Source organism: Solanum verrucosum, unplaced genomic scaffold (assembly GCF_900185275.1).
Source record: "Solanum verrucosum unplaced genomic scaffold, falcon-dt-bn FXZP01000261.1, whole genome shotgun sequence".
Taxonomy (NCBI): Eukaryota; Viridiplantae; Streptophyta; class Magnoliopsida; order Solanales; family Solanaceae; genus Solanum; species Solanum verrucosum.
Window position 1 is genome coordinate 15,781,961 of NW_026019969.1, and position 19,399 is coordinate 15,801,359.

General features: G+C 35.6%; 1 protein-coding gene across 2 annotated transcripts; it reads left to right on the forward strand.

Annotated features, from left to right (window-relative positions):
* The first annotated feature begins 751 nt into the window (after window positions 1–751).
* On the forward strand, window positions 752–19,322 carry LOC125816608 (transportin-1). Of its 2 annotated transcripts, none has more exons than XM_049496221.1 (29): window positions 752–996; window positions 1,553–1,840; window positions 2,164–2,253; window positions 2,397–2,474; window positions 2,558–2,638; window positions 3,552–3,602; window positions 4,209–4,294; window positions 7,394–7,460; window positions 7,577–7,633; window positions 7,730–7,759; window positions 7,865–7,924; window positions 8,020–8,133; window positions 8,770–8,883; window positions 9,061–9,159; window positions 10,600–10,725; window positions 10,800–10,874; window positions 10,956–11,027; window positions 11,177–11,287; window positions 12,131–12,214; window positions 12,786–12,893; window positions 13,042–13,143; window positions 13,322–13,384; window positions 13,464–13,541; window positions 15,691–15,762; window positions 15,905–16,032; window positions 17,072–17,123; window positions 17,801–17,869; window positions 17,966–18,025; window positions 18,472–19,322. In XM_049496221.1, the coding sequence occupies exons 1-29, from the start codon at window positions 820–822 to the stop codon at window positions 18,553–18,555; spliced, it is 2,676 nt and encodes an 891-aa protein (XP_049352178.1). In that variant the 5' UTR covers window positions 752–819; the 3' UTR covers window positions 18,556–19,322. The 2 variants fall into 2 exon arrangements, with proteins under 2 accessions (XP_049352178.1, XP_049352179.1); XM_049496222.1 differs by having other exon boundaries at window positions 15,908–16,032.
* Window positions 19,323–19,399: the final 77 nt, after the last annotated feature.

Here is a 19,399-nt window from a genome sequence, read left to right on the forward strand (position 1 = left end):
TATTCGCGATAAACACATTATTTATATAATTTGAAAAAAAAATGTATTAAATAATAGTTAGTTATTACCATTGTTATTTTATTTTTTATATTGATGGAGCTTCGTAACTAATTGTATTAATTGGTAATTGTGCGATTAATATTTTTTGTTGAAATACCGTGCTATGATTTTTAGATAATGTATTTTTCTAGTTCATTATAAAAATAATAATTTTGTGCTAATAATTTTTTAGAATTTATAAGTATTAATCATGTTTCTTGTTTTTTTTTTTTTTATATAAAAATGAAATATATTTTCAAAAACTATAATAAACAGATGTTTGAAATTATAATCCAAACTCTACCCCAAATCTCTAGGCTAAAAGCTTAATGACAAACTTTTGATCCTCATGCTTTCAAAAGTGACGATCTAAAAAAAGTTAAAACAGTAAAATAAGAATTCCCTAAACTTGCAGTATAGTAATTATTGTTTAAACCCAAAAAGTTTTACTGTATCTTTTTTATTTTATTTTATTATTATTTTAAGAAAATAAATAAATGAAAAAAGAAGGGAATAATACAAGTCGGACAAAAGGTCGGCTCCAGTCTCCACTACACAGGTACGCACATGTCTCGGAGGCTAATCATTGACCCACACGGTCCCTTAATTGCGTCACACCATAAAGGCGTAAACCCTCACACACCTGATCACACTTCCTACAAATGCCCCAAACCCCTCTTTTGAAAAACACAGAAGCCTCCTCGTCTTTTTTTCTCTCTGTAAAAAACTCGTCGGGAAAAAATAATAATATCCCGTTGCTCCGATCACTGTTATCGGAAGATGGCGGCGACTGGAACATGGCAGCCACAAGAGCAAGGTTTCAAGGAGATCTGTGGATTATTGGAGCAACAAATGTCTCCGACTTCAGATAATTCTCAGATTTGGCAACAACTTCAACACTACTCTCAGTTTCCAGATTTCAATAACTATCTCGCCTTTATCTTCGCTCGTGCCGAGGTACTTTACTCATTATTCTCAATTCTTTTATCTATTGATAATTTTACTGAATAAATTCAATTTTAGGGGATTGATTCCTTTTTAGTGAGGTTTTTCTTGTATGAAGCTTGCTAGTTGAACTGGTTATGATTTGATTTTTTTTCTTAGGGAATTTGTCCCTATGTGAGCTGAATTGACTTTTTAGCAATGTGTATTGAACTTAATTTGTTGCATAAGTCATCCCTATGTGCTTTCTTGATAGTGAATTGATCTTTGGACATTATTGATGAGACTTAAATATTGCGTTTAGTGCCAAGTTTTCTTTATGGGATACTGCCAGTTCTTTCTCTTTATTTCATTCCTTGATATTCTATAGGAATTTAACTTTCTTGGTTCCCCAGCATATTGTTAATTTCATTACAGTAAGAAGATGGCTTGTACTGACATGTGATTTAATGTATGGAAGATGGTATTGTGCATATGGCAATGGGGATTGGTTTTTGCCTAAACGTGCTATGATTTTTGGAAATCTACAGTTTTTTCTCTCTCTCAACTATCTGGTTGGACTTTATAACAGGGAAAGTCAGTTGACATTCGGCAGGCAGCTGGGTTGCTATTGAAAAATAACCTGAGATCTGCATTCCAGAACATGCCTCTTGCTAACCAGCAATACATAAAATCAGAGTTGCTACCTTCTCTAGGGGCAGCAGATAGACACATTAGGTCCACAGCTGGAACCATCATTAGTGTTCTTGTACAGATAGACGGAGTTGCTGGATGGCCAGAGTTGCTACAGGCACTTGTTAGTAGCTTGGATAGTAGTGATGTAAACCATGTGGAAGGAGCCATGGATGCTTTATCAAAGGTACCATTTTCTGTTATTTATCGTGCATTTCACTTAATAGTATCCACAGTACAGTGGACACAGTGTGAACCTTGTTGACAATGGATACTGCAAATTGTTGCACAACTATAATGAAAAGTAAATTCTTTTTCTTCTGTATTGTGTTCGTTACATGAGACCCTCATGATTGCTAAGTTCTATTTGCAGCATATGTTGTAAAGGTAATGATCTTTGTCTCTCCTTACATTGTAACATGGTCAAAATTGCGAAAGTGGACATGTGTCAGATCTGTGTTTTGTTCATACTAATACTTAATTGGCATGCTGAACATTTTTTTAATGCAGATCTGCGAGGATGTCCCACAACTCCTTGATTCTGATATTTCTGGATTATCTGAACGACCCATTACTGTTTTCCTTCCAAGGTTTCTCCTGGTAAACTAATTACTTCCTTATTGTTATTCCCTTATTTGTCTAGATTTTGATTTGGTTGCTTATTTTATCATATAGTTTGCTGTTAATTTGTCAGTCAGTGCTGGATTTATAGTATCATTCTAACTTGATCTTTCAATGAACAGCTTTTCCAGTCGCCTCATGCTTCTCTCAGAAAGCTGTCATTGAGTTCTGTGAATCAATATATAATGCTGATGCCTAAAGTGAGTACCATCAAGTTGTTTTCTTTCTATTGCCATGTGCCATTTTCACCTCTTTACTCATTTGGTTAGTGTTCTTGTTTTAGATTTTGCATCTATCCATGGATAAATACCTTCAAGGCTTGTTTCTTCTTGCCAACGACCCTGCTCCAGAAGTGCGGAAATTGGTAAGGGACTGATGTAATATCTAATCTGCCTGTTTGATTTCTCCTTATTGGTGACAAATTTGCTTTTTGTTGTAATTCCTGCTTGTGGGTGGTGTGACTCATGCTTATGAGTTGCATCTTTAGAGTAAAGTGATGCACATAATAAAAGATACCATTTATATCATTCAATTTACAGCTATTTATGACACTTCAGCAAGATGGATTGACCTTGTAAGACTGAACTAATTCTGTCAGGAAATTTATGACTTCTAGTTCACAGATCATGTTTCTAATGAACTTCTAACAGCTAAAGCAGTCCTTTCTAGTACATCTGGAGGATGGGCTGTTGCTTTCTGTGTTTTTTCTGATCAGTCGCTTTCTGAGTTATTTAGCTTGGTTATAAGATGGTAAATTTGTAAGTCTATTTGCCCCCAAGGCTTAGCTCAAGTGGAAAAATGTGGAAGATTTATGGCTTAGGTCGCAGGTTCAAGCCCCACACCGCGCAAAGCGATGCCTGGTATATAAGTGGAGAAGGGTAGAGGGATGGGCCCATTATCCACCGAGTTTAGAAGACTGTGATTGGTCCAAAGGGTGGGTCACAAACGGATTTCTCGGTTATCAAAAAAATAAATAAAAAAATTTGTAAGTCTATTACAACTTAAATTTTTTCCGTGTTAGTCTATGGTTTCCATGTCAAGTATGATGAGAGTTGGATATTTAATTGTCTGTTAGTCTACTGGGACAGTGTTTTGCCAGTTGACCCGATTGTTCTGCTTCTTATCACTTTTTTCTTTATTAATTTTCTCTACAAAATGCATGTTTTGCAAACATTATCACCTGCAAAAGAGGTTTTAGAACTCTTTCTCTGCGATTTCACCATTGTAGAAAGTTTTCTTTTGGTGTCACCATTTACTCAATTTGCGTTGTTCAACAGGTTTGTGCGGCATTTGTTCAACTAATTGAAGTTCGTCCTGCCGTTTTGGAGGTGCATCTCTTTCTATTCTAAATTGTCTCTATTCTCTTTCTCATATCTCTTTTCCGCTCACACTTGCTTTTGGGTATGGACAATTGTTCCAGATTTCTAGAAGTTATGAAATTTTAAATAATGTATAATAAACATTATGAAGAAATAGGTTTTTAACCACATTTTTTTGGAGAATGGGAAATAAGTTCTTAACTGTGTAATGATTTGCAGTTTTTGATTGCTTCTGGTCTTATTCTTGTCTTCTCTTTGTCCTTTAAATAAGTAAAGATGTCAATGAACTGCACCAAGAATCTAGTTATGTCTTATTGGGTTTTGGGGTCTGGTTGCAAAATGCAGCATCACTTGTACGCTGTCAATCAATCAAACAATCAACTATGCATCATTTTCAAAATAGTTAGTGTTGTCGATATGAATCCTATATATTAGGACACTGTGTGGAAGTTAAATTCATTGTGGAAGTATTACTTATATATGATCTGCAATAATATTTAGGAAAAAAAACTGAACAGTTTAGCAGCCTTTTGTGGTCTTTCCTTGAGAGTATGGAACATCACACTCCTCTTTTTTTTTACATGTTCTTGATCAACTTTTGATGCTTTGACACAGCCACACTTGAGGAATGTTTTGGAATATATATTGCAAGTCAACAAGGATCCAGATGAAGAAGTGGCGCTCGAAGCTTGTGAATTTTGGTAACTCCCCTTGATGCTTCATTTAAAATATCCATATTTCTCACTGGCATCATATCATGTCAAGCGGGGAAAGAAGAAGATCTGTTTGGATGCTTTAGTAACCTTTGCTTTGAGAACAAATTATCTTTCAAAATTGTGCAATAGATTTCATTTCTCTTGTTGGTAAAATCAATGATAGAACCATAGAGATGGTCCTTTAGTTAACATGAACTGGGAAGCTTTGGTGACATGTTTATGTACTTATGTTGGCTGTAAGATTTTACAGCCTTTGGGTAATTGAATACAGTGTCTCGCTTTTTAAAGCATGCCTATGTTTCATTTACTTGAATGGACCAGAACTCAATCTTCAAGTTTATTTGTTCCAGAGCTATGCAAAATATTAGAGCCCACATGTGCCCCATGCATTTTCAACGTGATATATTTTGGATATAGCATATTGTTAGAAAAATGTTAGCTAGCATGGGGAGTAGACAAAGAAGTTGAACTAGACTATTGTAGGAAATGTCTGTAAAACAATAGTTAAATCATTTTATGATACTAGGAGTAAATAGAAAATAAATTTTGACAGATGGAGAGAGAACATACAATAACTACGCCTTAATGTCAAGCTCATTGGGGTCGGTGATAGCAATCCTTGATATTAATTTTGGTCTCCTTTTATTCTAGTAATCAATAATTTATCTGTTATCAAAAAATAGGTATTCTCTAAATCTTTTGTCATATAATCTCTATGTAATCTTGAAAGATATTTGTCAAGCGTGGTACTTAGTGTAATTGAGCCCAAAATGACTAACCTTTTTATCGCAACTAGTTAGTATCATTTATACAAGTACTTCCCTTTGATGGAGGGGGAGAATAAATTAGTTTGGAAACCTATAAATAGGAAATACTTATTTGGGAGGGAAGGACCAAACAAATTGTTTTAGATATCGGCAAAGGGCCAAATATACCCCTGTCAGGGAAATAGTTTAAATATACCTCTAGTTATACTTTTGGGCTAAATATACCCCTTATGTTATTCTTTGGGGCTAAATATACCCTTATGACTAACAGAGGACACATGGACGGCTAAGATTAAAAAGAACTATTTAATTTAAAATATATCAAATTCGGATATAACCCGCCCGCCCCAATAATTTAACCCGACCTAATCACCCAACCTAATCTATAACATTGACCCACCCAATTTATCTTTAAAACAAAGAAAGCTAATGTCCGATTGAGTTTTCTCCGGCAATCAAAGAGGGTCTGCGAACTGGTACCTCTTTATGCATGTCTAAATTCTGCATTTTCATCCTTGTACGGATTTAGGAGAGGAAGACCAGATTCAATGGTTGTATATTATAAGAGAGAAATTAAAACACAAAAATCATCAAATATAGTAATTGGGGATTGAAACATTCAATTCATACCTATGAAATCAATGATGAGCATGCCATTAGAACAACACTCAGTTGCATTCTGGTAAAAATTCATTCCAAAAGGAAGCTTTCTACACCAATAATGAGTTCTACAATAGCTCTCTCTCAGGCAGTTCCCGGTATCGGAAAATGGGTCACCAAACTGATAATTTCTATCAATTCTGCAATCCATCAATCGTGGATTTTGAAGCTTTCATATCTGTTGAGCATCACAAATTTGCACCATTAAAATGAGCAAAGAAAGAATCAATCTTATTGTTAGTGCCATGCCCCAATTTTAATTTGCCAAAGAAGACTATTCAGCTCTTTACACACTAGTCTAATTATATGAACATAAAGTTAATGGACAAAATTTTATTCTACAAACACGTATGAGGCGTGCAGTCAATTTTTTAAATTCAATTGAGTCTATATGCCCAAATCAGAGGAACTCAATCGGATATTAGCTTTCTTTGTTTGAAAGATAAATTGGGTGGGTCAATGTTATAGATTAAATTGGGTTAAATTATTGGGGTGGGCGGGTTATATCCGAATTTGATTTATTTTAAATTAAATAGTTCTTTTAATCTTAGCCGTCCATGTGTCCTCTGGTAGTCATAAGGGTATATTTAGCCCCAAAGTATAACAGAAGGGGTATATAACTAGGGGTATATTTAAACTATTTACTATAGTACAGGGGTATATTTGCCCCTTTGCTGTTTAGATATTATGGTAGAGGGATAATGAGTTTAAAAATACTGGTTGTTTGAAGTTTGATCTGATGGCATTGCTAACCTATTCAGTTACCTTGTAATATGGAAGTGTAGCATAGAAATAATGTTAGGGATGACCATTTTACCTTCTAAGAAAAGCAATAGTGTGGTAGAGCCTAAAAAGGAGTTCCCACCTAAGGGATTTTATTTTTCATTATGTGAATAAAGTGGAAAATGTTATGTCACCTAAGAATCTCACCAACAAACGGGTCGATTTTCTTGAGGTTATCTAGTTCTACCTGTTATATCTTCCTCTTTTTCATAGTTGGGTTCATGAATGAATTATGCTCTTAGGTGCTTGCAGTCTTTTGCTTTTACCTATTTATTTTTCTTTGAAAAACTCTCAATTTCTGGTTGAGAATTTGTTGATTTTGTTTAAGTGTTACCATTTCATCTGAAATGTTAAACTGATAGAAAGATCACTATTTTCTTAATTATGTCATCAACACGCTCTCTCACCTGCGGGCCTGAACTTTTTTATGGGCCAAACACGTGAATTATTTTTGATAACGAGTGGCGGTAAGACTCGAACAGATGACCGCTGCTTGCTTTGATATCATGTGAAAAAATGGATCTTGAGCTTAACTCAACCTCAAAAGCTAGTTCATGAGGGTAGGATTGCCAAGACCATATAAGGAGATCACAACTCATTCCCGCAGCCAATGTGGGACTTGACACTCCCTGCACGCCCAAGTTAGACCACTGGAGTATGGCCAACATAATACAAGGGGCTAACATTGAGAAGCACAACGACAAAGCCATGTGATACCAATGCTTGACCATCTCATCTAAAAGCTTAAGTTGTTAGGGGAAATACATTTTCGTTTATTTTAATTATGTCTTGAACAGATTATGTATTATTTGGGAATCTTCTGTCATGAATTTATTTCACTTGTCAAATATGATTTGGTGTGCATCATTGACAGGTCCGCATACTGTGATGCTCAGTTGCCACCTGAGAACTTGAGAGAATTCTTGCCACGATTGATTCCGGTATGCTTTATTCACAGGTTTATGTCTGTTTGTTTCCAAAGCCATATGGGTATATGGGTCTTTTGTGAGAGCATATTATTTTGCATTAGTGTAATATTTCCTGCACCACTTTTTAGGTTTTGCTGTCTAACATGGTATATGCTGATGACGATGAGTCACTTTTGGAGGCTGAGGTTTGGTGTCTGATTCATACTTAGATTTTCAAATAAGTACGAAGTATTATGTTGTGGTTTGTTTTTGCTTAGCCAAACATTATTACGTTATTGCAGGAGGATGGATCTCTGCCAGATCGTGATCAGGTTTGGTTGCCATTTCTTTTTTTCTTTTCTTTTTTTTTGCTGAAAAAGTGATGCTTACTCTTTTGGAAACTAGAAAATAATTACACTGGAAATCATTGTGGACAGGACATCAAACCTCGATTTCATTCTTCACGTTTTCATGGTTCCGAGGATGGTGAAGACGATGTATGTGGTTTACTTGTAACCAATGAATTTCTTATTTAATGCTCACTTTTGAATGGCCTTTGACACCACTGTTATGCTTTCTTTTCTAATTATAGGATGAAGACATCGTAAATGTGTGGAATTTACGTAAGTGTAGTGCAGCTGCTCTGGACATTCTCTCTAATGTGTTTGGTGATGATATTCTACCCACGTTGATGCCTGTCGTTCAGGTGATTAATTATGTTTAATATGAACTCAGCTATCCTTTCCCTTCTTTCATTTCTATCTGTGTGCGTAAAGAAAGGAAACTCTTCACTCAGGTGCGCGCATCCTGATGTTGATTTGTAGTAATTCCTTGAAATTGGTCAAAATTATAGGTTTTATGTGTCAATATTCTATAGATAAATGATGTTTGTGAAAATATTATAGTTCAATTTTTGTTGGGATCCTACATCCGTGGAATAAGGTGTCCTTGGTCTCCTTATATATGGTCTTGGGAAATTCTCCCCTCATGAGCTAGCTAGCCTTTGGGGTTGAGTTAGTCCCAAGGTTCATTTCCTTAACATTCAAAACAAAGGGAAGAAAATATTGTCATTTATAATGCATCTGTTCTCATCATATTCGTGGTTGCTAGCCATGACAATGGCAGAACTCTTCCTTCTAAGCCGTAATTCTCTAAGAGGATCAATATTGCATGAATCTGAAGAAGTAAAGTTTTATCATCTTGGAAGAAACTCTGATCATACTAGTGATGAATAAAGGAAACAAGAGAAACTAGGAACTGAAGTTATTGCCCTTTGACCTTTTGTGCTAGTAGTTCGCTGTAAATGGATCTGATATGCAGCAACTTTCTTGTATCTGAACAGGCTAAATTGTCATGTTCTAATGATGAAGTCTGGAAGGAAAGGGAAGCAGCTGTGCTAGTTCTGGGTGCTATCGCCGAGGGCTGCATAAATGGACTTTTCCCTCATTTATCGGAGGTAAACCTATTATTGACAAGCTTCCTGTAGGTGAATTTCATATTAATGTAAGAGTTGGTGCATAAACTGTGTGAAATGTTATGTAATAGATTTTGTCTGAGATATGCACATATTGAAGGAACTTATTTTCTATTGTATCCTTTCATGCTTTTCATTCTTTTTCTTTTTCCCATTCAGATCATTAGCTTTCTCATCCCACTTTTAGATGACAAGTTTCCTCTAATACGAAGCATTTCCTGTTGGACGCTGTCCCGCTTCAGCAAATATATTGTTCAGGTTGGTAATTAGTGCTCCTTCTCTAGATCAAAGCTAATGAAAAGCAAATATATCATAGTTGTGATTGTATTGGCCATCATATTTGAATAGAGTCTAGCAATCCTACACCAATCTTTCTTGGGTCAAATTCTTCTCCACAATCCTATGGTATGTTCTGGTTTCAGGGTCTATTGCTGTTCTCCTGAAGTAGATGTAGTTGTAGCAATGTTTTGATAGTTCAGTTGTAAATGTGCATGGATATTGCTATATCACAAGAAAATAGTTTTCATTAAGATGTCTGAATATTAAGTTTATTTTTATTATTTAAATTTATGTTCAATTAAAGGAAGAAGAGAATTTGGTTTTTAGGTCTGAATATTAATCATTCAGATTCAGCCCATTTGTTTCTTTTTTTAAAAAAAGCCTCTTAATCGGTCTTAATGAGTCTGAATGAATCAGATCTATAACAAAGTTTTAATACCATTCAGACTCTATTAAAATAATAAGTTTTCTTTCATAAACAAGTTCTCTTCTTCCTTTCTTCTCTTTTGGGCAAGTTTCAAGTTTCTTCCTCTCCTTTTCCAACCAAATACCATTTTTTTTTCTTTTGAATAAGTAAGTTTTCACAAGCTTTTACAAGTATTTATCTAATATTTTTAATATATGCAATATTCTTGGGTGAATTGATATTTATGAAGAACTCTTCTTGCCACAATTCGTTTGTTGCCAAAACTTCTTTGGAAGAAGTTATCATTGTTTCTTGAGAAAAAAATGTTTGAGAAAGTAAATAAATCATTTTTTCCTGGGGTGGGTTATAATCTTATTCTTGAAACAATTTTTTGGAAGAAGTTATCTTGGGTTTGGATTATAACTTTTATTGATATAATGTTTAATTCCTATTTTTTTAAAAATAAATAAATTATGCACATTCAGATATTGAAAACAAACAATCTTAATGATTCAGTGTTCAGACCTAGAAAGTACATCTTAATATTCAAATGTGCAATCAGATTCTAACATCTTAATCTTAATGCACACCTTAATCTTAATGTACATCTTAATATTCAGACATCTTAATCTTAATGAAAACAAATGAGGCCTTAGATGAACTGGCCAATGTGGTCTTGCATATCTGACTAATATTGATGCCGTGATATTGAATGTTATTCTAGTTGTGTGCTTCCTAATTATCAAATAATGATCATATATACTTAATGCTATATGTTAGCTTGGGTAAGTTGTCCCGCACTAGGTCCTCTTAAGAAAAACGTTATCTTGCATTACTTTCTCTTGTCCGACACTCCGACTGTTGAATTTCTATTTGCTGTTTGAGTTTTTCTTTTTACCTTTTTTTTATCTATGGTTCCTCTGTTTGACTGGAAATAAATACGTTTTTTGTGATATGCTAGTGTCACTAGATAATTTCTAAGTCTTCCTTCTGTTTGTTTGACTTTCTTTTAGGGCACTGATCATCAAGATGGGCGTGAACAATTCAACAAAATTTTAATGGGTCTTTTACGGAGAGTATTGGATGATAATAAACGAGTGCAAGAAGCTGCTTGTTCAGCCTTTGCTACTCTTGAAGAGGTCGTAGTGATAAGCTGTTTGTGATATTCAGCTTCTGCTTTATCTGTACCTAACTGATGGTTTACTTTTTGTAGGAAGCTGCGGAAGAGTTAGCCCCATGCTTGGAAATCATTTTGCAACACTTGATGTGTGCTTTCGGAAAATACCAGGTCTGTTTGTCTTCTGAACATTGGTGACACCATATTGTATTTCCATTTGTTAACAGTGTATGAACTTTTATGTGTTCGTAGAGACGGAACCTTAGAATAGTGTACGATGCCATTGGAACGTTGGCAGATGCAGTTGGAGGGGAACTTAATCAGGTTGGTTTAATCATGTAGCTCACTCTTTCTGTTTTATTTAACGTGTCAGTACTCCTCTTACTTGATGATTTCAAGTTATGTTTAAGAAATTTTGTAGGTTTGTAATATCTAATATTTTCCTTTTTAATTCTTTTTGTTGGTTATGACAGCCCAAGTATCTTGAGATTTTAATGCCCCCATTAATTGGAAAGTGGGAGCAACTCCCAAATTCAGACAAGGATCTTTTCCCACTGCTCGAGTGCTTTACCTCAATTGCTCAGGTTGATTTTTTTAAATTGAAACAAGTAGATATGTTATTTATGGTTATTAGTGTGAATGAACTTTTGCGTGAATATCTTGACTTATTGTTATTTGTGAGCCTCTGGTCTGATGTTTCTGCATCTTATAGTTTCTGGACGGCAATAATTGGTGCATTAATTTGTTATTTGTCTTTTTTATCTGTTTTTGTTTTGGGGGATCAGTTGGTTGGTGGAGTTGTGAATTTTAAGTATAATATGGTGGGTTGGTTGGTGAAGTTCTGAATTTAAAATATAATGGTCATTTACTAGACAATTGGTCCATCCTATGTTGAAGACCTGCAAACTATTTGAGTAGTGGACCTCTTGCATCTCTGATTTACAATGGCAATTTTAGCTTAATATATTATAAAGAGCTTTTCTCTATTGTTTATTTTGAATGCTTCATATGACTGCAGTATTTTTGTCAATGATGCTGTTGAATGTTATTAAGTTCAGTGATATAAAAGGGAGGGGAGTGAGGTACATGAAGAATCTGTTCGACAAAATTTGGAGGTTTACATGCTATTTATATGGCTAGGTGGATATTTATCAATCTGGTTACCTTCTCTCCAAACTAAGCTTGATACTTTTTTAACTTTTCATTATTTGGAGGAGAACCAACCACCCTGTGTAGTCCTGAATCTGATCCTTACCTTCAAATTCTTGAAGAATACCTTTTGTTTCATTTGTGTAGCACTGTATGTGACCATGCTAGACTTTGTACTGGATAGATATTTATTGCTGAAAAAAAACTACATATGCAATTACTGTCAGAAATAAGCCTCTTAGGACTATATATTGTTGTTAACCATTCTCTTATTTCAGGCTTTGGGTACTGGATTTGCACAATTTGCTCAACCGGTATTTCAGAGGTGCATTACCATCATCCAGTCACAACTATTGGCAAAGGTATAATAGGATACCAAACTGCTTTCTGTCACTAATCTGACCTTCTTCTTTTCATTTTTCTCCTCCTTATGTGTGTTTGCGCGTGTACATGTAGAGGCCAATACTTTATTGGAAAGACAACTTTGCACTGTTTTGATTATATGTTCTAAGCATCCTTCCAGGTTTCCTGCATTCACACGATTGCACAGCCCCCCCTCACCCCCCCCCTCGACGCGTGCGTAAGAGCAAGCCTTGGAAGTCAAGACTGTAGTTTTGCAACCTTCTTGAGTTTGTGTTTCTGTAGCCTTTTCCCTCTGTATCTCTATAATAAATCTATTATGTTTGTATTTTTGAATTTGGGGAAATCATCTTAAATCTTCTATTTATTTTAAAATAGTATGTTATAGTTGTAACTTTTTCGAATTTGGGGCGTCGCCTTTCAACTCTTAATATAGTTCATAGTTGCATTTTATGGCGACAGTACTGGGGATTCCTCTTCTAAGTCTTAATAGGCAGTATGTTCATTCATATTTTCAACCCCATCTTCTAATATGCTCTCTTCTCTGTCCACTTTTACTGAGTCTGGTTGCAGGTTGATCCTGTTAAAGCTGGATTCCAATATGACCGAGAATTCATTGTTTGTTGCTTGGACCTGCTGTCTGGACTTGCTGAAGGTCTTGGCAGTGGTGTTGAGAGTTTGGTAATTCCTTTTCCTCCAAAAATGATGCATGCGTTGAGTTTCAAGTTGCTTATATCTTTTTCAAGTTGAGTTTTAAGTTTCAGTATGGTGATATTAAGATGCATGGCAAATTTTAACCTATGCTTCAATATGGAATTATTTTCTGTAGGTTTCGCAAAGTAATTTAAGGGATTTGTTGCTTCAATGTTGCTTGGATGATGCACCTGATGTGCGGCAGAGTGCTTTTGCTTTGCTTGGTGATCTTGCGAGGGTAAGTTTATATGTAACCTTCGAGCTAAACCCACTTCATAGGTGTCAGGCTGTGTGTGAGTTTCATTAATACTGGTCCTAATAGGGTCAGCGTTGTGATATCTGTTGGGAAAACGGAATGGCTTGGGAATGCAGTGTTTCTTTTCATTGCTAACATACTTTTGCTTGTTTGCATTTAGGTTTGTCCCGTTCATCTGCGACCTCGGTTGGTTGAATTTCTTGATGCTGCTACTAAGCAACTGGTATGGTATACTGTTCTCTTTTTTGACGTGTTTCCAGTTCTTTGATTCCCTGTCATTTACTCGAGAGATGCTCTTACAGCAAAACACTTCCAAGCTGAAGGAAACCATCTCTGTGGCCAACAATGCATGTTGGGCAATTGGAGAATTAGCAATCAAGGTAAGTTTGACAGATTTGTTGCTTTACAAGATCATTTGATCAGGATTAGCTGAAGTAATTGAATGTAAGTAGAATGTAGTTCTGCATGAAAACATCTACTATTTATCAAAATAAAGAGAAACTTAAGGAAGCAAAACACAAGGAAAACCTTTTTGTGTTCTGTAATCCCAATTTCATCTGATTATTGTCATTTTCCCTGTTTGCAGAAGTGGTTCTAGTGTCAGAGAAGCATCTGTTCTCTCGTGGTCTTGTGACTAAAATCACGTGGGTAGATAATTCAATTGAAAAAATAGTCTTTTTAATCAAGTAACATTAACTTTTATTAAAAATAGGAATAAACGAGTATACAAGAAATATAAAAAAAACAGAGAGCCTATACTAAAATGTTATTATCTAGAAGAAATCTCTGGGCATTTAAAACTTGAATCATTCCTAGCTTTTATATCATGTGAAGCAAAGCATATGAATAATAACATTCAAACAGTAAGGGTATTATGAATCATCTTTGTTATTTATACATATAAGGTTTGGAAAACCATACCATCACATAGGCATATTGATAACTCCATAAGGTATAACAAGAACACACAGTTCTACAGGGAAGGGATCAACTTAACATACTTGAATTATTGAGAGGTTAAATAACATAATTCCCATAGATAAAGAGTCATAAAAGACGTGACATGGAAGGATGTCAAGATAAGAGGAACATGACACTTTAGGAATACGGGATTTCGAATTCAACGGTTTGCCTCTTATATACCTCAATTCCGTACTTTGAGTGAACAACAATGTTCAATCACCATTGCAACTTTAATCTACAACTATATATGCCAAGTAGGACTAGCATTAGTAAGAACACTCATGTTTAGGCCGTTTAGGCATTTCATCAAACACGTAGTGAGCCGTAAGCCTGAAGCTCTACAACCTCCATTAATGGTGTTTCTTCATCCCAAAACTCTTCTCCTTGCCAACAAAAGACAGTACAATCATATATAGATATAAAACAACTTCACCAGCAAGGAGTCCAACAATTAACCTACTCCATTTCTTGTTTCAATGGTCTCAAGGCATTGAGTTTATTGAGTGGAACTCAGGGGATGGGTCCTTCCCAGATACACATTTTTATCATTATTTGGAAAACAGACTTTCCCTTATAGTAAGGAACATATAAACCAACAGGCCAGAGGGTTTTTTTTTTTTTTTTTGAAAACCGAGAAATCCGTCTGTGACCCACCCTTTGGACCAATCACAACCTTCTAAACTCGGTGGATAATGGGCCCGCCCCTCTACCCTTCTCCACTTAAATACCGGGCTTCGCTTTGCATGGTCTGGGGCTTGAACCTGCGACCTAAGTCACAAATCCTCCACCTTTTGCCACTCGAGCTAGGCCTTGGGGGCCAGGCAAGAGGATATTTTTGTGGCAGACTGAGGGATAATTAATACAATACTGATCTGACATTGATATTATATTGAAATTTTGACACCGATTGTGAAAAATCATGCATAAGCCATTGGATAACTGCTAGGTTATACTAAAAACTCAAAATCAAGTTCACGTAGGCCAGTTTATCAAATACACAGGGTGGTGCATTCCTTAAAAAAATTAACGTTGGTGGAGGTGTAGCATGCAACTTGAGACATCCAACACAAACAAAATCCTCAACAACATACATAGGTGACACATCTTTTCCGCAGAATCTTTATCCCATGTAAATGGGGTTACTAAACAAGCAATTTTTCATAGAATAATTTCCCCAAAAATATATCAATTAACCCCTTTCACAACACAGATTGAAAAATCACTGTACTCAAGTAATTTATCGACATGAAACATAATACAATGATACTGATACCCATACTAGCGCAATGCAAATCCACGTAAAGAGGGTCTTGTTGAATTTGGCACTCCTGCCTACTGGTTATTGTCTGAAAATGATCCTTATCATTGATAATGACGTGGAGCTGCAAAATATATATTTGTGATTGCACTGAACTTTTTGCCTTAATATTTAAGGTGCAAGTTCTCTTCTTTCAACTGTGTTTGTGCTCCTTGTTTCGTGCCAACTTGATTCCCAATAGATAATATGCATTTTCATTTGTCTTGTTTTATGGACTACAAATGTGATGTTGAACTTTATAATTTCAGGTCCAAAAAGAGATATCTCCAGTAGTCCTGACTGTAGTCTCATGCTTAGTACCAATCCTTCAACATGCTGAGGTAATTATCTGTTTCCTATCTAAGATTGAAATATTTTGTGATTGGTTGGTTGATCCCGTTTGTTTGTATATGCATAAAATGCATGTATGTTGTGCCTAAATGTATTGTGTTTTGTTCTTCTCATTTTATACTTGGTTCTAAGAAGGGTCTGAACAAGTCACTGATAGAGAATAGCGCAATCACCCTTGGAAGACTTGCATGGGTTTGTCCGGAGCTTGTGTCACCACATATGGAGCATTTTCTGCAAACATGGTGTTTTGCTCTGTCTATGTAAGTTAACTCCAACTGCAGCTGTTCCATTCATGGTGACTAGAAGTCCTACATGCTCATGCATTGAAAACTTTAGAACTGTAGGCTTTTTTTGCATGAAACAGAGAGTAATGTGGTCATGCTGACCAAATTTGACTGAAGAGTGTTAATTTGGCTTACTCTTCTCCATATATTTGATGGCGAGACTTGAAATACCTCCATCTTAACATTGTCAATCTGAAGTTGGGTTGCTAATTCCTGAGACGCACGCTTTAGCAAATTTTTTGTTAACTTTGCCGAACTCCAAAATAATACTCCCTTCAGTCCCTTTTATGTGTCATCTTTGCCAAAATTATTGTCCAAAATTTTTGTCACTTTAGAAAATCAAGAAAGCATTAATAATATTCTTTCCAACTCCACCCTTACTATTCCAAGAAGGGCCATATAATCATTAATTACCCAATTAAGAAAAAGATGGGAATAATTAAGTCAAATTACAGCATAATACATATGATTAATGCTTATCGTTCTTAATGGGTGTGTCAAAGCCTTAATTGACAACCAGGAGTATTATACCTTATAAAAAAAACCAGTGGGAATATTATTTTAATGATTGATAATACCACATGGTAAGAAGTAATAATGTTTTCTTTGAAGCCGTGGTATGTGTTTTTGTTTTTATTATTCTGTAATGCAAAAGGATGTGCATGTTGGAGGTCTTAGTGCAGATAGTTGAATGTCATTAGCTTTAATAGTGTTACTTTTCTTTTCAAGCTCATCAAGTTTTGAGAGGAAAAAAACATAGATAAAAGGCGATAGTATCTTTGGCACCCATTCTTCGTTGCTGCATAACTAACACATTAATTTGTCAAGCTTGTTTGATTAGAAAAAAACTTCCTTTCACAATGTGAAGCTGTGATCTTCTCTTCTCCTTTCATAGAACTGAATGTGTCAAAACCCACCCATTCCTGACTCTCCTCTTGCATCAATATTGATCAGCATATTACAATGCACAAAATGCCTCATTGATGACCTCCAATTTGTTCTCACTTTGTGGCAGGATACGTGATGATATTGAAAAGGAAGACGCCTTTCGTGGTTTATGCGCAATGGTAGTTTCGTCTTCTGATATTGCCTCTTCGGTTCAGATCACAAAGAACTGAATACTGCTAAATTATTATAAATTTCCTAATATTGAAAGCTTTAAATTGCTGTCCTTTTGTTGGACCACTTATGGATGATGGCATCCTGGAAGCTGAATTAACGTAGGACAGTACACATGATCTTATATCAACTGTTGAAGAAGTCCCGCAATGGTCAATTATGGGATGGATGGTCTGTTTATATGGCTTGGACAATCTCACATTTTGAGCTAGCTTTTGGGGTTGAGTTAGTCTCGAGATCCATTTCTTTACATGGTATCAGTGTAGGACCCATCCCAATTCTCATTCACGATGTTGGACCCCCATATTAAAATTGCCCACACTTCAAATATCCAGCCATGGGGTGACCTGAGGTGTTGAAGAATTCCCACATCAGTCAATTATGGGATGGGTGGTCTCTTTATATGACTTGGGCAATCCTCACCTCTTGAGCCAACTTTTGGGGTTGAGTGAGGCCAAAGATCCATTTCTTTACACTAACCTAGACTTTATACTTGGAAGTACTACACTTCATTCTAGAAAATGCAAGAAGTTCTCATAAATTGGAAACAAGTAATTGTTCTTTTCTAAAACTGTTAAAAGTTGTTATCTAACTGCAGGTGTGTCTTGGTTTCAAATTTATTCAGGTAAAGGCAAATCCATCAGGTGCATTAAATTCACTCGTCTTTATGTGCAAAGCCATTGCAAGTTGGCATGTAAGCTTTCTGTTTCCAGTTTCTGTATTTTCAACCGTGGAAGAGAAACTCCGATATTTTTTTTCTTTATTATCCTCATGTTGTGATCCTTCTCAGGAGATAAGAAGTGAAGATCTACGCAATGAAATCTGCTTGGTTTTGCAGGGATATAAGCAAGTAAGCATTGCCCGATACTGTAATTATTTCTTTTTCATCTGCTCTAGACGGGTATCTTTTCATGTCTTATTGCATTTTTACTTGAGAATTTGTGAATTGGTCTTCCTTTGTAGCACAGAGTAATTCTTCTTCCTTTTTATCGAAATAAGGAAAACAATTATGGAGAGTAATTCTTCTACACATTTTTTTGTTTCTTTTTCTTCCTCCTTTTTACTTTTTAAGTTGCTTCCTCCCAAAAGTTCTGGACATCTTTAGAATTTGTTAGTTTCATCTGGAGATGAATCAGGTGAAGAAATGGGAACTAAGGAAGACCAATCTCATTTTTTCTCACTAACTCTCAGTGGTATAATATTTAGGGTATAAAGATGTCCAATGTATTATTCTGAGCTTGGTCGTTACCAGATTAAAAAAATGTATTATTTCTGAGCTTGGAGATATTTTGTCAGATGCTCAAGGATGGTGCTTGGGAACAGTTCATGTCAGCTTTGGAGCCCTCAGTGAAGGACAAGTTGTCGATGTATCAAGTTTAATTATTTATTGACAGAGTGGATCTCCCAAGTTTCAATGCATGTTGTCATCTCTGCTGTATGACACTTCACATCTATGGATCTCTATTGGCTTTGCGTTGGTGTCACTCTTAACATTGTCAGATTGTTATTGTTGCCATGCATGTTGAGCAAACATAGTCTTGGGTTCAATTTCCTCCAGGCAACATTCTCATTGAAGATTGAAGTTATTTTTATTCTTTCAAAGCTTCAGGGCTGCTGGTTTTGGGCACTACAGTTGGCTGGACAATTGGAGAAGCTGAGGTTTGACAAATTTAGTGTACAGGTGTGCGATGCAACAATTATATTTGATTTTGTCGGTGTCTGTCCTGAAGGGGCGATCCTAAATCTTAAGATAATTGGGTGTGAGAATTTTATATTGGGTTAAAGAGCAACTTTTCCTGATTTTATCTTTCCATTATAAGGTCCCATTGGTTGATTTTAGACTACGATATCATAGCTAGATGTCTCAGAATTTGTTGATCCACCTTCTCATCTGGAGGTTCAAAAGAGATGGTCTGTTGGGAGGTCGAATGAGGTATGAATGATCTCGATGGTGGGCGAGAGAAATAATTGTTGTCTGTACTTTGTGGTTATTGGTAGAGGGGTTTAAAATGTATGTACCATTTTAGAGAAAATATTATGTCATTTTTATCCTGCTCTATTTTTTAGTTTCCGTCTATAGGAAGATGAAAAAATATTTGATAGTTATAACTAGAAATGAAATGCGAAATTCAAAGATGCTGTATTGAAATTTCTGTTTGTTAATTTTTTTATTGAATTTTGTTTGAGAATTGCTTCTTTGAAATATGAAGTATCACCCCTTTAT